Source organism: Dromiciops gliroides, chromosome 5 (assembly GCF_019393635.1).
Source record: "Dromiciops gliroides isolate mDroGli1 chromosome 5, mDroGli1.pri, whole genome shotgun sequence".
NCBI classification, from domain to species: Eukaryota; Metazoa; Chordata; class Mammalia; order Microbiotheria; family Microbiotheriidae; genus Dromiciops; species Dromiciops gliroides.
The window spans coordinates 191,465,649-191,486,870 of NC_057865.1; the positions used below are offsets into that span (position 1 = coordinate 191,465,649).

At 49.7% G+C, this 21,222-nt stretch overlaps 2 protein-coding genes across 5 annotated transcripts; both read left to right on the top strand.

Moving 5' to 3' along the window:
- The first annotated feature begins 255 nt into the window (after positions 1–255).
- On the top strand, positions 256–6,877 carry GPR162 (G protein-coupled receptor 162). 4 transcript variants are annotated; one of them, XM_043968322.1, is made up of 5 exons: positions 256–781; positions 2,329–3,597; positions 4,082–4,271; positions 5,001–5,158; positions 6,091–6,877. In XM_043968322.1, exons 2-5 carry the CDS (start codon positions 2,782–2,784, stop codon positions 6,607–6,609), a joined length of 1,683 nt encoding a protein of 560 aa, XP_043824257.1. In that variant the 5' UTR covers positions 256–781; positions 2,329–2,781; the 3' UTR covers positions 6,610–6,877. The 4 variants fall into 4 exon arrangements, with proteins under 4 accessions (XP_043824257.1, XP_043824255.1, XP_043824254.1 ...); XM_043968320.1 differs by having other exon boundaries at positions 264–781; positions 2,247–3,648; positions 6,091–6,875; XM_043968319.1 differs by having other exon boundaries at positions 264–781; positions 2,329–3,648; positions 6,091–6,875.
- A 1,112-nt stretch (positions 6,878–7,989) lies between these two features.
- On the top strand, positions 7,990–20,833 carry P3H3 (prolyl 3-hydroxylase 3). Its single transcript, XM_043967354.1, has 15 exons — positions 7,990–8,543; positions 10,346–10,498; positions 11,370–11,586; positions 11,707–11,838; positions 12,366–12,502; positions 14,743–14,832; positions 15,037–15,089; positions 15,270–15,334; positions 15,513–15,637; positions 15,824–15,919; positions 16,795–16,945; positions 17,232–17,349; positions 17,551–17,626; positions 18,972–19,112; positions 20,232–20,833. Exons 1-15 carry the CDS (start codon positions 8,067–8,069, stop codon positions 20,394–20,396), a joined length of 2,196 nt encoding a protein of 731 aa, XP_043823289.1. The 5' UTR covers positions 7,990–8,066; the 3' UTR covers positions 20,397–20,833.
- Positions 20,834–21,222: the final 389 nt, after the last annotated feature.

The window sequence follows — 21,222 nt, forward strand, 5'->3', positions numbered from 1 at the left end:
TTGTTGATAATGTATGTGTGAGCACATATTCTCTCCCCCCCACACACACACACAAGCCCTCATACACACTGCACAGAACCAATATGGATGTTCCACACTTGCCAACACAACCCGCAGTGCACACATCGTGACACATACCCACCCATAAGCCATGCCCAGAAACACATGCATACACAGTGACACCAATGACACACATCCTCCCCGCTCCCCTTCCCTGGATACATCCCTTCAGCCCCCACAAAAAATACCAGCTGCATGCTGCCTCAGTATGTATGTCCGGAGGGAGTGGGAGTGGGGGGGGGGAGAAACATACACATCGCATCATCAATGAAGCTGCCCCCCTTCCCCCAACACATTGGTGCCCTCCCTATCCCTTCTCTCTGGCTTCTCCCTTTGCCTTCCCCTCTCTAAGTCAGAGCCTTCAGGTCTCCCACTGTATCCTTCCCTCCAAGAGCCCTCCCTTCCTCCCTCTCCTCCCCCCAAATTAAAAATTCCCTCAGTCACCCTTACTGAGAGTGACAAGCAACAGCCAAAGTAAGGGAGGGGGACTCTGAAAGACGGAGATAGAAAGGGAAGGAAATAGATGTGGAGAGAGAGGAGAGGAGGGAGGGAGGGAGAAACAGAGGGAGAGAGAGAGAGAGAGAGAGAGAGAGAGAGAGAGAGACAGAGAGAGAGAGAGAGAGAGAGAGAGACAGAGAGAGAGAGAATAGGCGGGCAAGGAGAAGGAGCTGCAACCGGAGAGATGCTCTAGTCTCCATGGCAGTGCTTGGAGCAGGCAGAGGTAAGAAAGAAGCCGACCCCTCTTCCCTAGGTTCCCCACTCCCATTGCTTTCTCCCCACACTGTTTTCTTTCCCCTTCCCCGTCCCCGAGTTCCCCTCCTCCCCTGGCCACCTGCTGTTCCTGACATTGGGGAGGTGGGTGCGCCGATTCCTAACCTCTCTAAGAAACATAAGAACATAGGGGACTCCCTAGCTTCCCATCCCCACCCTGATCTGCCATCCCTTTCCCCCCTCCCCACTCTGTCCTTCACCTCCTCTCTGTCCTTCATCCTCTCTCTTCTTTCCTCCAAGCTTTTCTTTCCCAAGGGTACCCCCTCCCCCCAGTGGAACCAAGAGAGGGAAAAAAACAAGAGAGGGTCTAAAGAGGGGGAAAACGGAAATGGAGGGGGTACTCCTGCCCAACTCTCGTTGCCCCCCCCAGCTAGCCATCACCATAGCAACTCAGATTACTGGGCTCCATACGGAAAACAAAAAAGGGGGGGTGCAATGACCTCATGGAAGGGTGCAGAAAAGGGGCTGAGGGCTCCTCTGTAAGGAGTGACCTCCACCCTTGGTTTTCTTGCTTTCGTACCTTTCCCTTTCACCTCTCTCAACCTCTGTATGCTCCTTCTGACCCTTGGATCCTCTCCCCTCCTTACTATGTTCCCCTGATTTGCTCCAACTCCTTCCCCAGAGCTCCATAGCATCAATAGCTTCATTGCTTTTGCAGCCCCCACCCCCACCCCAAGCAGAGGGAGGAGAGAGACAAGGTCACCCGGTGGGGCCCCAGATTTTATGTCTTCAGCTCCTTCCCTTACCTAGAGGACCCTTTAGCTCCTCTCAGTTTCTAGGTCTCCCATCTACTTTCCTCTTTCTTTCTTCCTCCCTTTCCCAAAACTCTCCCTTTTCTTCTTCTTCCACCTCCACCCACCCATTCTCTCTTCTCTCCCTTTCTGGATGATTCTGTTCTAAGGTCAAACAGTTTCCCCTCCTTTGGGTGCTCTTTCCCTCTGCCTTTCAATTCCATCCTCCACTTTCCAGTACTCCCCTGGGTCAAAGAAAGGGAAAAGTTGGGTCTTGAGAAGGCAGGAAAGAGGTGATAAGTCCTAACCTTAGGAGAATGGAGGGTTTGGAACAGGATGGAGGATACATACCCTTCCTCACTGCCACCCCTTCCCCCCATTGTCTCCCACTATGAACTTCCAATGGAGCTGAGCTATTTACGGTTCCCCTATCAGTGAATCTGGGGGGAAATGAACAGAGATGGGGTTTGGGTGGGGGGAGATTGGATAGACTGTTGCAAAGGGCTTTGGGAACAGGAATAGGAAAAATGTGGTGACCTAGGGCTCTTGGAAGGAGAACACTGTTGAAGTTAAAAGTAGAGAGGGAAATGATGGAGCACCATTGACCCCAGGTTTCATTGTAGGGCCAGGGAAATTGACTAAATGACAACTTAAGGTTGCAATCTTTTGTAATTTCAAATGAAGGAAGGAAGCACAGGAAACCAACTGAAAAAAAGGAAGCCTGCCCCCCCACACCCCGGCCTACCTGCAGCTCTCTTTACCACAGCAGGTTCTGTCTGCTGAAGACCCCTTGCACCCATGGAGAGACCCAAAGGAGCTGCAGCCCACTAAGTCTGTTGGAAGATGAAACGATAGGAAGCGAGGCGGGAATGGAAATCAGAAGGTCCCACCCAGGAACCTAGCAAGGGTGCTTTTCTCCACTTGAGGGAGAGCAAAGACAAAATATATAGAGACAGAGGGCTGTCACTTTTGACCCTTAGCCTTGGATTCCTTCTCCTCCTTTCTACCCCGGCAAAAGACATCTTAGGGGAGCCATGAAGGACAAGGCAGTGGGGTAGGCCACAGGGACTTTTTTGCTTCATTCTGGGGAGGAGGGGAATTGAGAAACTGGGATCCTAAGGGTCATGGGGGGCAGTCTCAGTGGGGCTCCTGGGTGAATCCATTCCCCCCCACCCCCCAGAACTTAAGAGGGGGTGGGGGGCAGAGGAAGAAGAGGAGGATGGCTCGGGGAGGGACTGGGGTGGAGGAGGCCTCCCTCCGCTCCAATGCCCTGTCATGGCTGGCCTGTGGAATGCTGGCTCTTCTAGCCAACGCATGGATCATTCTCAGCATCTCAGCCAAGCAGCAGAAACACAAACCCCTGGAGCTCTTGCTCTGCTTCCTGGCTGGCACTCATATCCTCATGGCAGCGGTGCCCCTCACCACCTTTGCTGTGGTGCAGCTCCGACGCCAGGCCTCTTCCGACTACGACTGGAACGAGAGCATCTGCAAAGTTTTTGTCTCTACTTACTACACGCTGGCCCTAGCCACCTGCTTCACTGTGGCCTCACTCTCCTATCACCGGATGTGGATGGTTCGTTGGCCCGTCAACTACCGGCTCAGCAACGCCAAGAAGCAGGCGCTGCATGCTGTCATGGGCATCTGGATGGTCAGCTTCATCCTGTCCACACTGCCTTCCATCGGCTGGCACAACAATGGCGAGCGATATTATGCCCGGGGCTGCCAGTTCATTGTCTCCAAGATCGGGCTGGGTTTCGGTGTCTGCTTTAGCCTCTTGTTGCTTGGTGGCATCGTCATGGGGCTGGTGTGTGTGGCCATCACCTTCTACCAGACGCTGTGGGCCCGACCCCGTCGGGCAAGACGGGCCCGGAAATCAGTGGGTAGAGAGGGATCAAGAGGGGGAGGTACAGGGGGCCTGGGGACCCGGCCAGCATTTGAGGTTCCAGCCATTGTAGTGGAGGATGCCCGAGGGAAGCGTCGGTCCTCGCTGGATGGCTCTGAATCAGCCAAGACGTCCCTGCAGGTCACCAACCTGGTCAGCGCCATCGTCTTTCTCTACGACTCACTCACTGGGGTGCCCATCCTGGTGAGATCGGGATTCCACACTCCACCTCCCTCTCCCTGCCATCCAGCCTCCAGCTTCCTTGTCTAGTCTGTAGCTCCCTTCATCTAGAATAGAACCTTCTCCCTCCTTGGTTCACTCTCAGATCCCTCCCCGTAGAGATAACTTCCCCCACCACCCCGTCCCTTCTGTCCCGACCTCCAGGTCTCCATTGTAGCTCTCTATTTAAGGCTCTGCCTCCCCTCCTAGAGCCCAGCTCTCCATCCCAGTCTTCTTGACCTGCCTCTAGTTAACTTTCCTACGCTCCTCATCCCTAGTTTCCTTCTCCCGGACAGAAGCCCATCCTCCAGCTGTCCCTTGTACCCTCCCCCCTTCAGAGGCAGGACACTGGGCTGGAGAGAGCATGGCTCGGCCCCCTGGCCGGCTTTCTGACAAGCCTCCTGCCCTCCTTCCCCAGGCAGTGAGCTTCTTCTCACTGAAGTCTGACTCTGCGCCCCCATGGATGGTGCTGGCTGTGCTATGGTGCTCCATGGTACAGACTCTGCTCCTGCCCTCCTTCATCTGGTCCTGTGAACGTTACCGAGCCGATGTGCGCACCGTGTGGGAGCAGTGTGTGGCTATCATGTCCGAGGAGGATGGCGAGGATGGTCAGAGGATGTCTACCCTCTCCACTGTGTACACTGTTCCCCCCCCCCCACTCCGCACAGAGAACACTCCTACAGACCCCAAACTCTGCCTTCACTCGCTCTACAACTCCCTTGCTGCCAAGCGCCTGTAAAAGGCACGGGAGTGCCCCGCCCCCACCTTACTTTCCCTATATGAGCCCCAGTTTTTTCCTCTATAAAATGAGGGGGAAGGCTCCTTTTTGAAGCGCTTTCCTTGTGCACAAGGTGAGGGTCCATACACTGCACTGTAGCTCCCCCTGTCGACACATCTCCATCACCGTGCTTAGGGTCCCTTCCACCTTCCCTGCCATCCTTCACACCCTGGGCGATCCTGTTGCATACTTGGGCTCTCAGTCTTGATTTCTGGGCCTTTCTTTTCCCCTCTGTTGCTTCTACCCCTTTGCCCTGTTACAACTTAAAGCTCTTTTCTCCTCAGTGACCTATTCACAGCCTGCCTTCATTGTCAGAAGCTACACACATACACACACACACACACACACACACACACACACACACACACACACACACACACTCACAGCTCCTTCTCAACCAAAGGGTTGGGGTCAAGAGGGAAGGGGGTATGCAGGGTCAAATCATAAGAAGAGGTCTGAGAGGTAGTAGGGTGAGGGGCACATTGGGGACAATGACAATTATATACATTGGGTGGTCTCATGATCCAACCACATAGCTCATCCCCTTTTTCTTTCCAAGATGGAGCTGGCAATGACTATACTGATGGCCGGGTCTGCAAAATCCGTTTTGATGCTAACGGGGCTGCTGGGCCAGGGAGCCAAGACTCCACCCAGGTGAAGATGCTGAGCGGGAGACACATGCTATTTCCTCCTCATGAGAGAGTCCACTATTTGCAGGTATGGACCTGAGAAAAGATGGGGTATTCTAATCTCCTGACCTCCCTAAGGTTCTTTGAAAGCTTGGTTCCAAGTGACTCAGCTTGTGCTGAAAAGATAGATCTTTCCCTGTCCTCTTTATCATCATAGCCCACTGTGAAGGACAAGGAAGCCCAATACCTGGGAAAGGGAGAGACTTGGGCTCTGTCTGTGTCCATTTGCCAACCCCTCTCCCCCAGGGATCTTTCTCTACTCCCAGGTCAGGGGTAGGAGGTGAGATGTTAGGTAGGCCTTCTGCCTGCAGAAGGCCCAAAAGGTACAAGGATAGATTGGAGGAGCTTCAGGTGTTTTGTTTGGTGCAGGTTCTACCTCTTTGGGCCTCAGCTCCCTCATTTGAAAAAGAAAGCGTTGGCCTAGATCTTCTCTAAGGTCCCTTAAATCCTTTTAAGTCCATGAAACCTAAGAAATCAATATAGAAAACACATAAGAGGGATGGAGAGAAAGAAGGTCTTAGTCTAGCTTAAAGTGTGGTTGTGTGTGTGTGTGTGTGTGTGTGTGCACACACGCGCGCTCGCTCGCATGCACATGGGCCTTCAATGGAAAGGAGAACTAGAGAGGAAACCTATTGAAATTGTTTTTTGAGTTTTGAGAAATGCAGACTGGGGACAGCTAGGTTGTACAGTGGATAAAGCACTGGCCTTGGATTCAGGAGGACCTGAGTTCAAATCCAGCCTCAGACACTTGACACTTAACTATCTATGTGACCCTGGGCAAGTCACTTAACCCTCATTGTCCTGCAAAAAAGGAAATGCAGACTGAGAAAGAGCCTTTGAGGTGGAGAATACACACACAAAAGTCCCCATCTTCAGGGAAGATCCCTCTCTATTCCAGGAATTGTCCTATCTATATATTGCTCCATGAAGCTTCTTAAGATCTCACCTTTCTCATCCCAGGTCCCATTGTCCAGACGACTATCTCATGATGAGACTAACATCTTCTCTACTCCTCGTTCACCCGGCTCTTTCCTGCATAAGTGGTCGTCTTCGGATGACATCCGGATAATCCCATCCTCAAACAGGGAACTAGGGGCACTCCGAGGCATGGAAGATGATGAAGAGGAGTCTGGAGCATTGACCAATCTGCATCAATTCCTGGAAAGCAGAATGCTAGGAGGAGGTGGGGGATCTCCAAGGGGCCCTGGCTTCTTCCGAGATGAGATCACGACCTTCATTGATGAGACACCCCTGCCTTCTCCTGCTGCATCCCCAGGTCCCTCTCCCCGTCGGCCCCGGGCCCCAGGTCCCTTACCCCGTCGTCTTTCCCTGGGGTCCCCTGATGCTGGGGTGACTGGAGTATCTACGGGGCTATATACAGGGCGACGATGCTCCCTCAATGGGGCCGAGTGCGACCCACAGGCTTGGGGAGGCATTTGGGGCCCAAACACACCCATATTCCCCCCACTGAGCCTGTGAGCCCAGGATGAACCCAACAGACTTAAGAGGAAGGGAGCCTGGGTAGATGTCTCCCTTAACCTAGTCCTGTCTACAACTCACCACAGACTCAAACCTAGGACAGCTGTCAGCAGCAGACTTAAGAGGGGAATGGGGGGACTGGATTTGGGGCATCATAGCTCTGACTACTATGTCTATAAGACTGGACCCTGCTCCTTACTTCCCATCATCCCCAGCCCAATGTATTAAAATCTAAAGTGTTACTGTGGAAACAGCTGTAGTCCCTGTGTCCTGGTGGGTAGTGGTGCTGGTGGTCAAAGGAATAGCTTACATTTATATAGTGTTCTACGGTTTTTAAAACCCTTTCCTCATAATTTCCTGAGGTAAGAAAAAAGGACCATGGAGAGACAGATCCATGAAAGCAACAGAGAGATCCAGGGAGAGGGACAAAGATACACACACAAAGTCACATACCCAATCTCACATTCATATTATATCCCTAGTCCCACCTATCAATCACTTTGCAGTTCACAGAGTTGTCTGCTCTTAACAACCCTGGGAGGTAGGTAGCAAAAGTATTATCCATGTTTTATAGATGAGGAACCTACAGCATTAGAAAGGATGAGTGTTTAGTTCAAGGTCACAAGGCTATTAAGTTCCAGTAGCTTCTGGCACTTAAATTCAGAGGTTCTTACTCCAAGTTCCCAAATGAGTTAGGACCATGAAGGAAAGAGATCTATGTATGTTGTCTGGTTTGTCAAAAGTGGTGTGGGGAACATTTGTATGTAGAGATAAAAAGAAAAAGGTGAAGACTTTTCTGCTTCCCCCAATTCTATTTTGGGAATCACTTCTCTAAGTGAAAGGTCCCCTTTGATTTAACAGACTGGGATACCATGCTGTGCCCTATTCCCCTGATGACCACCATACTAGTTAGTAGAAGGACTTTTTATTTCTTGTCCTAAAGGGCCGCATTCCCAGAACCAAGCCACCACCTCCAGAACATCCCACTGGCTTCTTAGTCTCCATGAGTCCCACTATCCAGTTCCTACTCTCACTCTACCGTCCATCTCTCTTAGCCAGAAGCACCAGGGCTCGGTGGTTCCTCTTTCTTCCTCCCCACCGCAATCCTCCCCAAAAGGCCGAACCTGCCTCCCTCTTTCCCTGATCCAAGTTCCCTACTTCTTTTCTTACATATTTCTCATATCCTACTCTTTCCCTCTACCCAATTCTCTCTCTCCCCCTCTGTTCTATATTCCTCTGGTTGTCTCTTCATTCTCTCTTGATCATCCCAACGGGAAGAGATATTCTACCCCACTCTACCCCTCCTTCCCTTTCTCTATCGGCTTGCTTTTTCATTCTTTCTTTCCCTCTCTTTCCCCATCCCCCTCGCTTCCTTTCTAGCTCTCTCTCCTTCCTCTCCCCTCCCTCTTGCATTCCTCCCTTTCCTCTCTCTCCCTCTCCTGCCGGACCTCCACATCATGCTCCCGCTCCTCCTTCTCCTGCTGCTCCTGCCGCCCCGGGAGTGCGCGGAGCCCCGAGGCCTAGCCCAGCTGCCGGGGCTAGCGCCTCTCCAGTCCCCAGACCTGCTGTACGCGGACGGGCTGCGTGCCTATGCCGCGGGGGCCTGGGAGCGGGCCGTCGCGCTCCTTCGGGAGGCGCTGAGAAGCAGGGCCGAAGTGGGCCGCGTGAGGCGGGACTGCGGGGCACAGTGCGCAGCGGAGCCGGGGACCGAGCTGCCCCCAGTCCCCTCGGGAGACCCCGGCTCCGACTTCAGTCCCGGGCCCTGGGAGCGGCTGCTGCTCCGCGCCGCGCTGCTCCGAGCCGAATGCGTGAGCCAGTGTGCGGCCCGGAGGCTGGGACCCAGGGGCGCCTCGGGGCACCGAACGGTGCGTGCGCTCCAGGATGCCTTCCGCCGCCGGGAGCCCTACAACTACTTGCAGAGGGCCTACTACCAGGTGCGGGCAAGGGCTGCGGTGGGGCGCGGCTCGCAGTCTTTGGAGTGCAGGTTCTTCTGGAGCTAACTGGGTTGGAGGTTCGAATACCGACCCTGCTCCTCTTCCTGCCTTACCTGTGTGGCCTGAGACAAATCACTGCACCTCTCTGGGCCTCTGTTTCCTCATCCGTAAAGTAAGCAGTTTGGGCTAGATTTTAAGGTTTCTTCCTACACGAAATCCAACGATCCTTTGAAAAACAAAAGCCAGAGGGCGTAATGTTAGAGCGACAATGTAGGGGGAGGCGAGAGCCATTTGAGGAGTCTCTAATCCATTCCCCCTCCTCCTCAAATTACAGAAGGGGGATGCCAGGCCCAGAGAGGTTAGGAGGTTAATTTGCCCAGATTCACATGGATAGTACGGGACAGAACTGGGTTTCGAACACGGGGCCTCCGAATCTGCACCTTTCCACGGTACCACATTAAAACCAATGTTAGAGTGATCAAAGATATCCTTTGTAAAACCGGATCCAGAACAGTAGGGTCAGAGGATTTTTAGAGGAGGGGAATGAGAAGAGAGACTCCCGAGGAGGACTGGGGTGGGGGTGGGGTGCCTGGGACTAGAAGTGGGGGTTGGGAGATCTGGGCCATTAGACCTAGACAAGAGGAGGGGAAGAGGGATGCGTGGCTGTTGTCCCTGAGGATGCAGAAGCTGGTGAAGGAGAGAGAGGGGTGGAGATAGAAAATCCAGTTTCCTGCGTTTTCTGCTTATGTGGCCTGGACTCATACTCTACCTAGCGCCACAGGCCCTCGGTTCCTTCTTTTATACACACTTCGGGGTCCTAAAAGCCTACATGTTCATCCGCGACGTTTTCCCAATCTCTTCTCCCAGTTTATCCCTTTCACTCACGCAGGGAGTTGCGGGAGGAAGGTCTTCTCACCTTCCCCTACTTTGCCCATCCCACTCAATCTGATATCTAACGGTAATCCTGCAACACCCCAGTCTGCCCAGGTGCCTCCATTTCCTTAATATTTCTTTACCCCAAAGCCCCCAAACCTAGATCTGGATTAGGAGTTAGGAAGCCTTGGCTTGAATCTCCGTTTTGCTTTTGTGACCTTAGCTAAGTCACTTTCCCTGTTTGGTCATCTCTTCTCTCATCAGCAATAGCTGATAACATATATGTATATTACTTTGGCTCTTACTACAACCTTGTTGGGGCAAGTCACAAGGTATTCTTATCCTTATTTTATGGTTGAGGAAACTGAAGTTCAATAGGTTAAGTGACTTAACCAAAGTTCCAGCTAGTAAAAGTTGGTGTTGGGATCTGACCCCAGGTTTCTCCTGACTCCAAATTCAGGGCTTAAAATGAAGGGGTTGGACTAGAAAATATGTAAGGTTTTTTTCAGCGCTGGAACTTGTCAACACAGACTACCCCTTAGATGTGGAAAGACAATGTTTGCCATAGAAAGACATTCAAAATGCCCCCCTCCCCCATTTGCTTAGTGGTCCTCAGCAAGGGAAAAAGACTGACTGGACCTAGGAAACTGTGCCAGGGTGGAATGTATGTTTATTATTATTAATTTTTTTTTGGTGAGGCATTTGGGGTTAAGTGACTTGCCCAGGGTCACACAGCTAGTAAGTGTTAAGTGTCTGAGGTCAAATTTGAACTCAGGTCCTCCTGAATCCAGGGCTAGTGCTCTATCCACTGCGCCACCTAGCTGCCCTGGAATGTATGTTTAGAGAGAACAGGTATGGTATATGGAGGGAACTGCCCTTGGGTTCCCTCTTATAATTACCTTTCCATTGCCCCAATGACTTATTCAAAGCTGAAGAAACTGGACCTGGCTGTGGCAGCAGCTCACACCTTCTACGTGGCAAACCCAAAGCACCTCCAGATTCGGGAGGACCTGGTGAAGTATCATCGAATGTCCAGGGTGCGTCGTCAGAGCTTCCGGGACCTTGAGAACCCTCCTCACTGGGTGAGTTACCTTTTCCAACCAAGCCCACTCTCTGCCTGTGACATCTACCCCTCATCTTGCTAATATCCCTGACAGACCAGAGTTGTGATAGACCATGTGGATGAAGTGGGAGACAGTGGATCTGGTTTCTAGCTTCAGTTCTGCCACTAAGCAGCTAAGTGACCTTGGGTGAATCATTTCTACTCTCTGAAGAGTTTGGACCAGGATCCCTTTGAATTTTAACATTTTATGATCCTAAGACTCCAGTCTCCATCTTCTACTTCCTTTCCCCTGTTAGTTATGAAGTGGTATTTGCTAGAAGAGACCATGCCCCTAAATGAAACTTATTTCAGCCAGCTAAGTTACTCTTTTTACTCTTTCTAGCTCTTATCTCCCTTCTACCCTATGTATTTGTCCAAGACCTACAGAAATAACAGTGGCTTCTAGTGTTCATAGCAACCTTGTGAGATAGCTATTACTAGGATCATTATCACTATTTTGCAAATGAGCAAAATAAGGCTCTGAAAAGTTAAAGACTTTCTCATGGTTACACAACTAGACAAAATGGGTTTTGTGTTTAACACTAACAATAGATGACATTTAAATAGCAGTTACCGTGTGCAAATATCATCTCATTTGATCTTCACAACAACCTTGGGAAGGAGGTGCTATTATTATCCCCACTTTACAATTGAGGAAACTGAAGCGAAGAGAGGTTAAGTGACTTGCCCAGGATCACACACCTAGTAAGTGTTTGAGGTTGGATTTGAACCCTGGTCTTCCTGACTCCAAGCCCAGTACTCTATTCACTGCACTGTCTAACCACCACCAGGTGGGCCCCCAATAGTTGGTACTTAGGACTACAGCTTGAATCCCGGCTCCCTCCTCTTAGGCAGCATATGATGAGGGCCTGGAGCTACTGAAGAGACAGGAGGTAGCAGCAGCGTTGCCTCTCCTGGAAGAGGCCCTGAGGGAGAGCCTGGCCCAAATGGAGAACTGCCGAGCAGAGTGTGAGGGACCAGAGGAGCAGCTCCCAGAGGAGGAAGAGACGGAGGAGGAAGGACAGGCTCAGCCTGAGAGCCAGAGCGGCCTATATGAGGCCATTGCAGGTTTGAGTCGGATGCAGGGGAAGGGATATTGAAGCTAAGGCAAAGGATTTCCGGGGCGCTGAGTCTGCCGTGGGGAAAAGCTGGATCCATGGGAGCCTAAGTCCCCTCTCTCTTCCCCAGGACATTGGATCAGAGTTCTGCAGTGCCGGCAGCGCTGTCCTGGGGTTGTAGCCACTCGGCCTGGCCAGGACTCCCCCATCTCGGACTTTCTGCCCAGCCAGCTATGGCAGCTACAGGAAGCCCATGCTCAGTGTGAGTAGAGTTGGGAACGATATTTTCTTGCCTTTCAACAAGGGGTAGCAAAACTTGTCAAGTGGGAGCTCCTTGAATCACATCTTTCCGCTTCTTTGTATCTAGATCTTCGTTTCTATTGCCTTCAGGGCTGCCTCCAGTCTTCTCTGAAGCAGATGAGAAAGCCCAGGCAATGTCTTCTACAGCTCCCTCTAGCCTCAGTTCCTCCATCTTGCCTTCCCCCCCCCCCTCTGTTCTCTTCTTTGCTCTTTTCCTGAACGAGGTAAGTTGTGAGTCAGGTCTTAAAGGTGTTAGACACAGGAAAACCTCCGCCTCGTAGGGACTGTCGGCAGAAGGTGGGGGAGGAGGAGGGAGAAACATTATGGTTTCTCCACACTCCCCAATAGAGATGGTCTGCTCTCCATCATTCTCTTCCTCTCTTCTCTGTCTGTATCTCCATCTTTTCATCTCCATCCTTCCTTTTATCTGTCCCCATTGGACCTACCCTGGCTGTTTCTCTGTCCCCGCCCCCATCTCTCCATCTGCAGTAGGGAATCTAACCCAGGCTATAGAAAATGCTTTGAGTATCCTGCTCTTCTATCCTGAGGATGATTCTGTGAAGGGAGCCCTGAACACTTATAAGGAGCTGTTGGGAGAACAGAGTCCTGATCTTAGCGCCCGAGAGGTGAGTCTAACACTTTTTTCAATATCTCAATCCCCAAACTAAGCAACCAACTCCTGCCTCCAAATCTCTGGTTACTCCTCTTGACTCCATTCTCCACCTGCCATAATCAAATCCCCACCTCCCCCAGTTACTCTCTTACAATCACTCTCAATTCCCCCAATCCCACCTGTAATGTTTCCATAGCTACATACTGTGACCTTTGACTCATGCAGGTACACACACACACACACACACACACACACACACACACACACACACACAGAGGGCTGACTCCAATCTGAGTTTTAGCTCCCTTGAACCACCTGATGTAGGGGAGTTGACTCTGGTCCACTGAGGATTAAAAGTAGGAAAGAACAGTGAATGGAGATGGGGGAAAGCATGAGGGCAAAATCCTGGAGAAAAATGATGAGCAGTCATGCATGAGTTTTGACTTCTCTATCTTTCCCACCTCCATCCATTCTTGTTTTGTTTTGTTTTTGGCAGGGCAATGGGGTTTAAGTGACTTGCCCAAGGTCACACAGCTATTAAGTGTCAAGTATCTGAGGCCGAATTTGAACTCAGGTCCTCCTGAATCCAGGGGTGGTGCTTTACCCACTGCACCACCTAGCTGCCCCCATCCATTCTTTTTTTTTTTCTTTTGGTGGGGCAATTGGGGTTAAGTGACTTGCCCAGGGTCACACAGCTAGTAAGTGTCAAGTGTCTGAGGCCATATTTGAACTCAGGTACTCTTGATTCCAGGGTTGGTGCTCTATCCCCTGCACCACCTAGCTGCACCCCAATCCATTCTTGTAGGGAACCAGGGCACACCCTGCCTTCACCAGGCTGCTTTCTCTAGGTATGCTTTGATCTCCAAAGTTATCCTGGGCTAAGTGTGGATAAATCTCTTTTCTCTTTATGATCAACACAAAGTTAGAATTTTTCTTTTTCTTCTTCTTTTTTTTTTTTTTTTTAGTGAGGCAATTGGGGTTAAGTGACTTGCCCAGGGTCACACAGCTAGTAAGTGTTAAGTGTCTGAGGCTGGATTTGAACTCAGGTATTCCTGATTCTAGGGCTTGTGCTCTATCCACTGCGCCACCTAGCTGCCCCCCTAGAATTTTTTCAAAAGAGTTTTACTGGGAAATTAAGGTGAGGAGTAAACCCAAAGCAAAAAAAAAAAAAATCAGAACACAGGAGTGGACAAATTCAGAGAAGACAGAATATTATCCTGAGTTAGCCAAAGTCCAGCCACAGATTGTCTTAGGTGGTACAGCTTATGGAGTCCTGAGATTCGTATTCTTTTATCTCCATTCTGTCTGGGTTGGACACTAGGCCAAATTAAGACGACCTCACTAGCTTGAAGTAGATTCTGGATGGCACTACTGTTGGGTTTGGGGATATCCTTGATCCCCTCCAGAATCTATTTCCTAGTCTTCTCTCTGAGTATGAGTATCCTCTGCCCTTCACTTTCTCTCTGTAACCTTCTTCTTCTTCTTCTTCTTCTTCTTCTTTTTTTTAGTGAGGCAATTGGGGTTAAGTGACTTGCCCAGGGTCACACAGCTAGTAAGTGTTAAGTGTCTGAGGCCGGATTTGAACTCAGGTACTCCTGATTCCAGGGCCAGTGCTCTATCCACTGCGCCACTTAGCTGCCCCCTTCTCTGTAACCTTCTTGACCCATGTTGTTCCTCTTGTCTGGATACCCAGATGAGAAGGCATTTTCTTGTCTAGCCTTTAAAGGTTCCCTCCCCTAGGGTTCAGGCCACTTTTTCAGTGACTTTGTAGTCACCTCTTACTATGGCTCTGAGCCCCTTTGCCTCTCTGTACCTTTGCCAAGGTACTCCTGACCCCTTCGGAATGGTTTTTCCAGAATATTACATTATAAATGTATAATATCAAAATCACTGTGTATATGCCTAAGAGGAGGTGATGTAGTAGTCAGAGGAAATAGGTTCAAATCCTGTTTTTTTTTTTCCTACTTACTACCTGTGTGATCTTGAGCAAGTCATGCCACATCAGTGTCTTCACCTGTAAAATGACAGGGCATGGGATTATACAATCTCTAAATTCTCTTCCTGCTCTAAACCCCATGTTATGAATGGTAATCCCTTCACATAGGGAGTTCAACAAAGACTCCACAAAGTCCATCCCCAAATTTCATAAAAGTGGCTCCAAACTTGTTCTCGTAATTCAGTTGGGGTAGGGAGTCCCGTCACAGCTTTGTTTTTTAAGTTGCTTCTCCATGCATTGGTCCCCAACACCCGTAGGACATCCGACATTTTGTACTTCAATCCCTGGGGGAGAAGAAGCTGCTATACTATGCCGCGGTGCACCTGGGGACCAGTTTCAAAGATCCTGTGAGTGATGTTCCCCTTGAATGTCTCCTATGGAGGATATCCATCATACTCCCCACCCCAAGAATGTCCATCATCATGAAAATCCTGAGAGGACATTTGGGTGGGAAGTGCAGGGCAAAGTTGCCCTAAGGGAGGACAGATTTTGAGGGGAGGGAAGGGTCTGGGGTGGATTGGAGGTAAGGAAGTTGTTCCTTACTGTTATAGGATCCCTGGACCCCAGAGGATCTTATCCCTGAGGGATTGAGAAAGAAACTTAGGTAGGAAATGCTTCATGATGAAAGTGGACTGGAGAGGGGAGTTGGGGAGGAGGAGGAAAGGGTAAGAGTAAGGGTAAGATTAAGGTCTGGGCTCCTGGCAGAGGGGAGGGGGGATAGATCTTTCATAGTGGTCTTTGGAATATCTTCTTCCCCAACCGAGCATGTGTCTTAATCTTGGAGAGAGGATCAGAAGAGGCCTTGGGACTCCCAACCTCTGGAGCCAGAGTCCCTAGCAAAGTGGAGGGGTGAGTTCCTGGGGCAGGAGGCGGGGCGGGATCTGAAAGGGAGGGCATCATATGGGACTGGGAAGCTTAAGGTCAGCCAATTGACACTGTCATGGGTGTGCCCTAAGGGCTCCTAGAACCCTCTCCTTGGGGGTCCCTGGCCTTCCACCCTCTCAGTTTACTCCTATTCCCATACCAGATGTCCATTTTTTGGAGGGTGTGACCCTAACCCAAGATGCAGGGCAGCTGAATGGTTCTGAGAGGGCGGTGCTGGATGGGCTGCTCACCCCTGCTGAGTGTGAAATCCTGCTACAGTTGGCTAAGGTGAGGGGAAAAAAGAAAGTGGGAAGTGTAGGGGATGGGGCTAGGGGAAGGTGAAAAGCATATTGGAGCTGGGTGACCTCTAGGGAAGGATGTCTCAGTCCCCATGGCAGAGAGTGCAGAGTGAAATTAGCAGCAGTTTGTGGGCTGGTGGGGAGTTGGTATCATAGCCTCTCTCTGTCTGTTTAGGATGCAGCTAAGACAGGAGATGGATACCGGAGCCGACGCTCTCCCCATACTCCTCATGAGCTTTTTGAGGGGCTTACGGTACTCAGGGCTGCCCAGGTAAGAGGGGCCCATACTCCTAAGTCCTTTCCCCAGCATTGGGAGAAGGGATGTACTAGGAACCTTAGAGATTTGCTCAGAGTTAGAGGAAAGTACTGCTCTAGGGGGCTGGTAACTCAGCTACCTGAGGCTTATATTACAAATTGAAGGGGCAGCTAGGTGGTGCAGTGGATAAAGCACGGCCCTGGATTCAGGAGTACCTGAGTTCAAATCCAGCCTCAGACATTTGATACTAACTGTGTGACCCTGGGCAAGTCACTTAACCTCCATTGCCCCAGAAAAAAAAAAGAATTCTTAAAAACAAATTGAGTAAGGGTAAGCAGAGCAAGAGCATATTAAGAAGGCTGGCAGGGGCAGCTAGGTGGTACAATGGTTAGAGTATTGGGTCTGGAGCCAGGAAGATCCCAGTTCAAATCTGGCCTTAGACACTTCCCCAGGGCAAGTCAACTAACTCCAATTGCCTTAAACATCAGAAGCCATCTCCAGTCATCCTGATGTATAACTTGCCACTGAACCTAGAAGGCTCTGAAAGAGAGTGAGGTTGGTGTCCCCACACAGCACCCCTTCTCTTAAATCCAATTCAGTGCAATTCATGATATCACCCCAATGTCATGGTCCTCTTTGAGAATGAAGGCCAAACAACAACAACATCTCTAAAGTGGGGGACTAGAGAAGGAAATGGCAAACTACTCCAACATCTTTGCCAAGAAAATACCATGGATTTTGTCCATGGGGTCACATGAAGTCAGACATGACTGAACAACAACAAAACAGAGGCTGGCAGGGAACCTTGGAGTTGATGGGAGAAGTAGGCGGAGGCTGCCTTCCCTCTCTGTCACTCTTCATTACTCTTTTCACCCATGTCCTCTTTGTAGCTGGCCCAGGCTGGAGCTGTGGGCAGACAGGGAGCTAAACTATTGCTGGAGGCCAGTGAGCGGGCACGGAACTTGACCCAGGCATACTTCTCCCCTGGATGGCCCCTGCACCTCTCCTTCACTCACCTAGTGTGCCGAAGTGCCATTGATGGTATTTACTAAGGCTTCCTTTCACCTGGTGCCCTCACCCCACCTCAAGGCCTCTTCTTCTGGTGCTAACACCCTTAAGATCCCCAGCATGCTTGGGTGAATGCTCCTTTTCCTCCTCAGTCAGATTTCCTCCTGTGCTTGTTTTCTCATATGGCTCTTCTGGGTAGTATCTGTGGCTCGGAGGGAAATGTCCGTCCGCAGTGGCCCATTGGGGTGCAACTACATGCAGTAGGAACAGAGGGAAAGAAGTGACTTGCATATTCCTACCCAATGGCTCTGCCTTCCAGGGGAACAAGAGCAGCGGATGGACTTGAGCCACCCCGTCCATGCTGACAACTGTCTTCTGGACCCTTACAGTGGGGAGTGCTGGAAGGAACCACCAGCATATACTTACCGAGACTACAGGTGGGAGTGAGGGTGGATTGAAGACTGGTCTATTTGCCCTCCTCCACAGTTTTCACAGGACAGAGCCTTTAGGAATGGGAGTGTCTCTCTAGTGTAACATCTGTAAAATACAGAAATTGGACTAAAAGTTCCCTTCAGGCTCTAAATGCTATGATCTGGGCATAGAAGAGAGGCTCACTATCTCCCCTTTTCCCTCCCCAGTGGGCTCCTCTATCTGAATGATGACTTCCAGGGTGGAGACCTGTTCTTTACTGAGCCAGATGCCCTCACTGTGACGGTGAGCCCCAGGATGGGAAACCCAGGTTGGGGGGGGGCAGGGCAGTCAGGATTCAAATCAGAAGCTGCCCAGAGGCAAATGAAGGGGGGGAAAAAACCTACTGGAGCTACTTTAACTCTTTCCCCACCACATTCTCTCTCCTTCCTTCCTTATCTCTTAGCCAGTAAATCAGGATTTACCCATAGATCTCTGCCACATTTCCCTCCCTGGGATGTACAGGGGTACCCATCGAGGGGGGCATATGGCCTGCATGGTCTCCCATCTCCTACTTCATTCAGGGACTTTACTGTCAATAATGTTGCTGCTGCTACTCACTCACCCCAGTGATGGAATGATCTCAAGTCACTGGGAAAAGGAACTCCATTTCTGTTTCCCAAAAAAAGGTCTCAGTTCTAAGATCACATTGAATTCCTGAAAAGAAAACCAGAAATTGGGACTGAGAGGAAAGGAAAGGGAAGTTATTTTGCTATCTACCTACTTCTGTGTATCTACCTATGCCAGTTTCCAAGTAGACATATCTATGACTGGTTAAGTCTACTTATTATCTATTTGTTTAGAGAGAAGAGAGAAGTCAAGATTTTTCTAAGGTTCTTTTCCCCTTTTAGCCTGATTCTATCCCCGTTTCTACCCTACTAGATTGTCTCAAATCCCTTTTTAATAGTGCCCATTTAGGAGATATAGGTGCCAAGAATAAGCAGGATAGAAAACAGGAAGAGCTGTATCCCAAAACAAAGCCTTGGGAATAGGGAGTGAACAATCTGGGGCTCCCTTCCCTTCCCCCCAGGTCCCAGTATCTCTGTCCTGGTGCTCAGGATCCTGTGTTCTAGCTGACTAGGACTGAAACTTGCTGGTATTTTTCCCTTTGGCCTACATTTGAGGATGAGGGGGATTGTAGCCATTGTTCTCTGGGATGTGACAGGGGAGGGAGCCAGTGAATATATTTTCAACACATTGAGTTCTGAAGAGAGGAGATCTAGCACATTCTTATAACTAAGCTCTGCTTCATTGCTTCTAACATTTTTTATAGTTCCCCTGGTTAATGCCTCACTGGGGTGGGGGGTGGAGGGTGGAGGGTGAGGGAAAGCTCGGAGTTCTAGGAGATTCACTCTATGTGTCTCCATACCTCATGCCTGGTCTGAGACCACAGAAACCAGAACCTGGATGTTAGCCTTTGTTTTGAACAGGCCATGGTACAAATGAGTGGGAGGAGGTGACTTGTTTATAGGTCTGTCCCTGGAGGAGACGGTGGTTATATGGGATGTAGCGGGAAGATGGGTTTCTGCAAGTATGACAGTCATAATCATTCTTTCTCCCCACCCCCTCCCATCTCCCTCTTGACTCCCAGGCTCAAGTACGCCCTCAATGCGGGCGCCTTGTGGCCTTCAGCTCTGGGGGAGAGAATCCCCATGGAGTATGGGCCGTGACAAAGGGACGACGATGCACCTTAGCACTTTGGCACACTCGGGCCCCAGAGCACATGGAACAGGTGAGAGAAGACAAGAGAACAAGGGAATGGGAAGGGATAGGAAACAGAATAGTTCTGGTGGATGGTTAGGTTAAAAAAATCATGTGTATAATTTGGAATTATGCCAAGAAAGTAACTAAAATGTCCATATCTTTTCACCTTAGAGATTATGCTGCATATACCTCAAAGAGGTCAAAGACAGAAAGGTGCCACATATGCCAAAATATTATTGCTGAACTTTTTATGACAAGAAAGGACTGGCAATAGGATATATGATCATCAACTGGGGAATGGCTGAATGAACTGTGATAAGCAAATAGAATATTGTTGTGCCATAAGAAATAATGAATACAAATAATTCAGAGAAGTATGGGAAGATATATTTCAGTATATGTAGATTACAGTAAGCAGAATCAGGAAAACAGTCTACTACAGTACCAAATGTAAAAAAAAAAAATGTAAAAAAAACCCCAACCATTTTACCAAATACAGGATAGGAGAAACTGGATAGAGTAGGTTATGTGAAAAGGACAGTGGTTTTAGTTGACTACTGATTTAACATGAATCAGTAATGAGAAGAGTAGCCAAATAAGCTGATTTGATCTTAAACTACATTAATAGAAATATAGAATTAGGAATGGAAGGAGAGGGAGCCCATATCTCAAGTATTTATATGGAATTTTTCTGGTTGTCACACTTTGAGAGGGACATTAATAAACTGGAAAAGAGGGCAGCCAGAATAGCAAGAAGTCTTGAAAATATGAGGTAATGATGGCTGAGTGAACTGGAGATGTTTAACCAGTCTTGAGGTATGAGAATGGTCTTCAAATATTTAGAGGATTGTCACTTGGAAGAGGGATTCGATTTATTTTATGTCATTCCAGAGAGCAGGACCAGGATCAATGTGTAAAAGTTACAGGGAAGTAGATTTCTGTTTAATATAAGAAAAACTTTTGACTGATGACACTAGAGCTAATAATGAGGTATGCTCCTTATTCCTGGAAGTGTTTAATTAAGCAAAGTGAGGATGATTGTGTAACAGGGTTGTTACAGAGAGGACGGTAGCTGGGATCATACAACTGCTGGGAGGTCCCTGCCAACTAAGATTCATTGACTTTTTCTCTACATCCCCCCAATCAGGACCGGGCAGAGGCTGAGATGCTGCTACGGGAACAGGAAGAATCTGAGGAGGGGGAAATACCCAGTGGGGATTCCTCCCCAGAGCCTCCCAGTGCTCTGGGAAGGAGGCCGCAGCAAGCCCGATTGGAGGTTGAAAGGCAACGTCCTGCTAGGGAAGAGCTTTGAAGGGTGAAGGAGAGATTACTTAGAGACATCCCAACCGAAGGGGCAGGGGGAAAAGCAGTGGCCTGTGATCAAGTGCCTTCTAAGTCCTAATCTACTGAAAAGAGACAGCTCCCCTCTCACTTCAAGGGCTGGAGGGGTTAGAACGTCTGATCTGAAGGTGCAAATGCAAGTAGGAAGAGGGGGAGGAGAGGTAATATCATGGATGGAATACCTCAGAGCCTGGAAGAGTGTGGCTTCCTGCCTGTGCTGACCTCCCCAACCCCATCCCAATCCTCTCTGGAGAACAGGAAGAACAATGGAGCATTTCACTTCTACCCAGTGATGGGAAGGGAATAAGGGCTGAGCCTGTGACCTCACTGGTGGAGAGAGATCTCAATGAGCAAATTCCCTTTCCTAAGTGATGGCAGAGCTGAAAGTGCTTGGGGAGGGGGAGGGAGGGAGAAAAGGGAGGAAGGGTGGGAGGTCATCCCCCTCTCACAGTTAGCCTGTCATACAAAGCAATAAATGACATTCAGATCCTAAGGATTGTGCTACTTGTGAATGTAAAGATGGTTCTACGTGTTGAATGCTGCTTTCCGTGCTGCTGGGAGGTTAAGGCCTCCAGATTTGTTAATGAAATCTGTGTCACCTGTTCTGCTCATGCAAATGGTCCAAGCCCCAAATCATCCCTCCTTTTATACCTGAGTCCCACAGCCCTGCTCTCCTCTACCAAAGCTTTAATGGGTTCTGAGACATTTTGACTATTCACTCTGTTCTTCTAGGACAGGACCTTCTGGGATTCTGGGGAATTAGGGAGGTAGCTTTTGGATGCCTGACACCGAGGAGA

Coding starts and splice junctions, on each gene's coding strand:
- GPR162 (XM_043968320.1), top strand. CDS start 2,782: ATGGCTCGGGGAGGGACTGGGGTGGAGGAGGCCTCCCTCCGCTCCAAT. Junction 4,272..5,000: donor CGAGGAGGATGGCGAGGATG/GTCAGAGGATGT, acceptor TTTCTTTCCAAG/ATGGAGCTGGCAATGACTAT. Junction 5,159..6,090: donor AGAGAGTCCACTATTTGCAG/GTATGGACCTGA, acceptor TTCTCATCCCAG/GTCCCATTGTCCAGACGACT.
- P3H3 (XM_043967354.1), top strand. CDS start 8,067: ATGCTCCCGCTCCTCCTTCTCCTGCTGCTCCTGCCGCCCCGGGAGTGC. Junction 11,839..12,365: donor ACAGGAAGCCCATGCTCAGT/GTGAGTAGAGTT, acceptor CTCCATCTGCAG/TAGGGAATCTAACCCAGGCT. Junction 14,833..15,036: donor GGACCAGTTTCAAAGATCCT/GTGAGTGATGTT, acceptor TTACTGTTATAG/GATCCCTGGACCCCAGAGGA.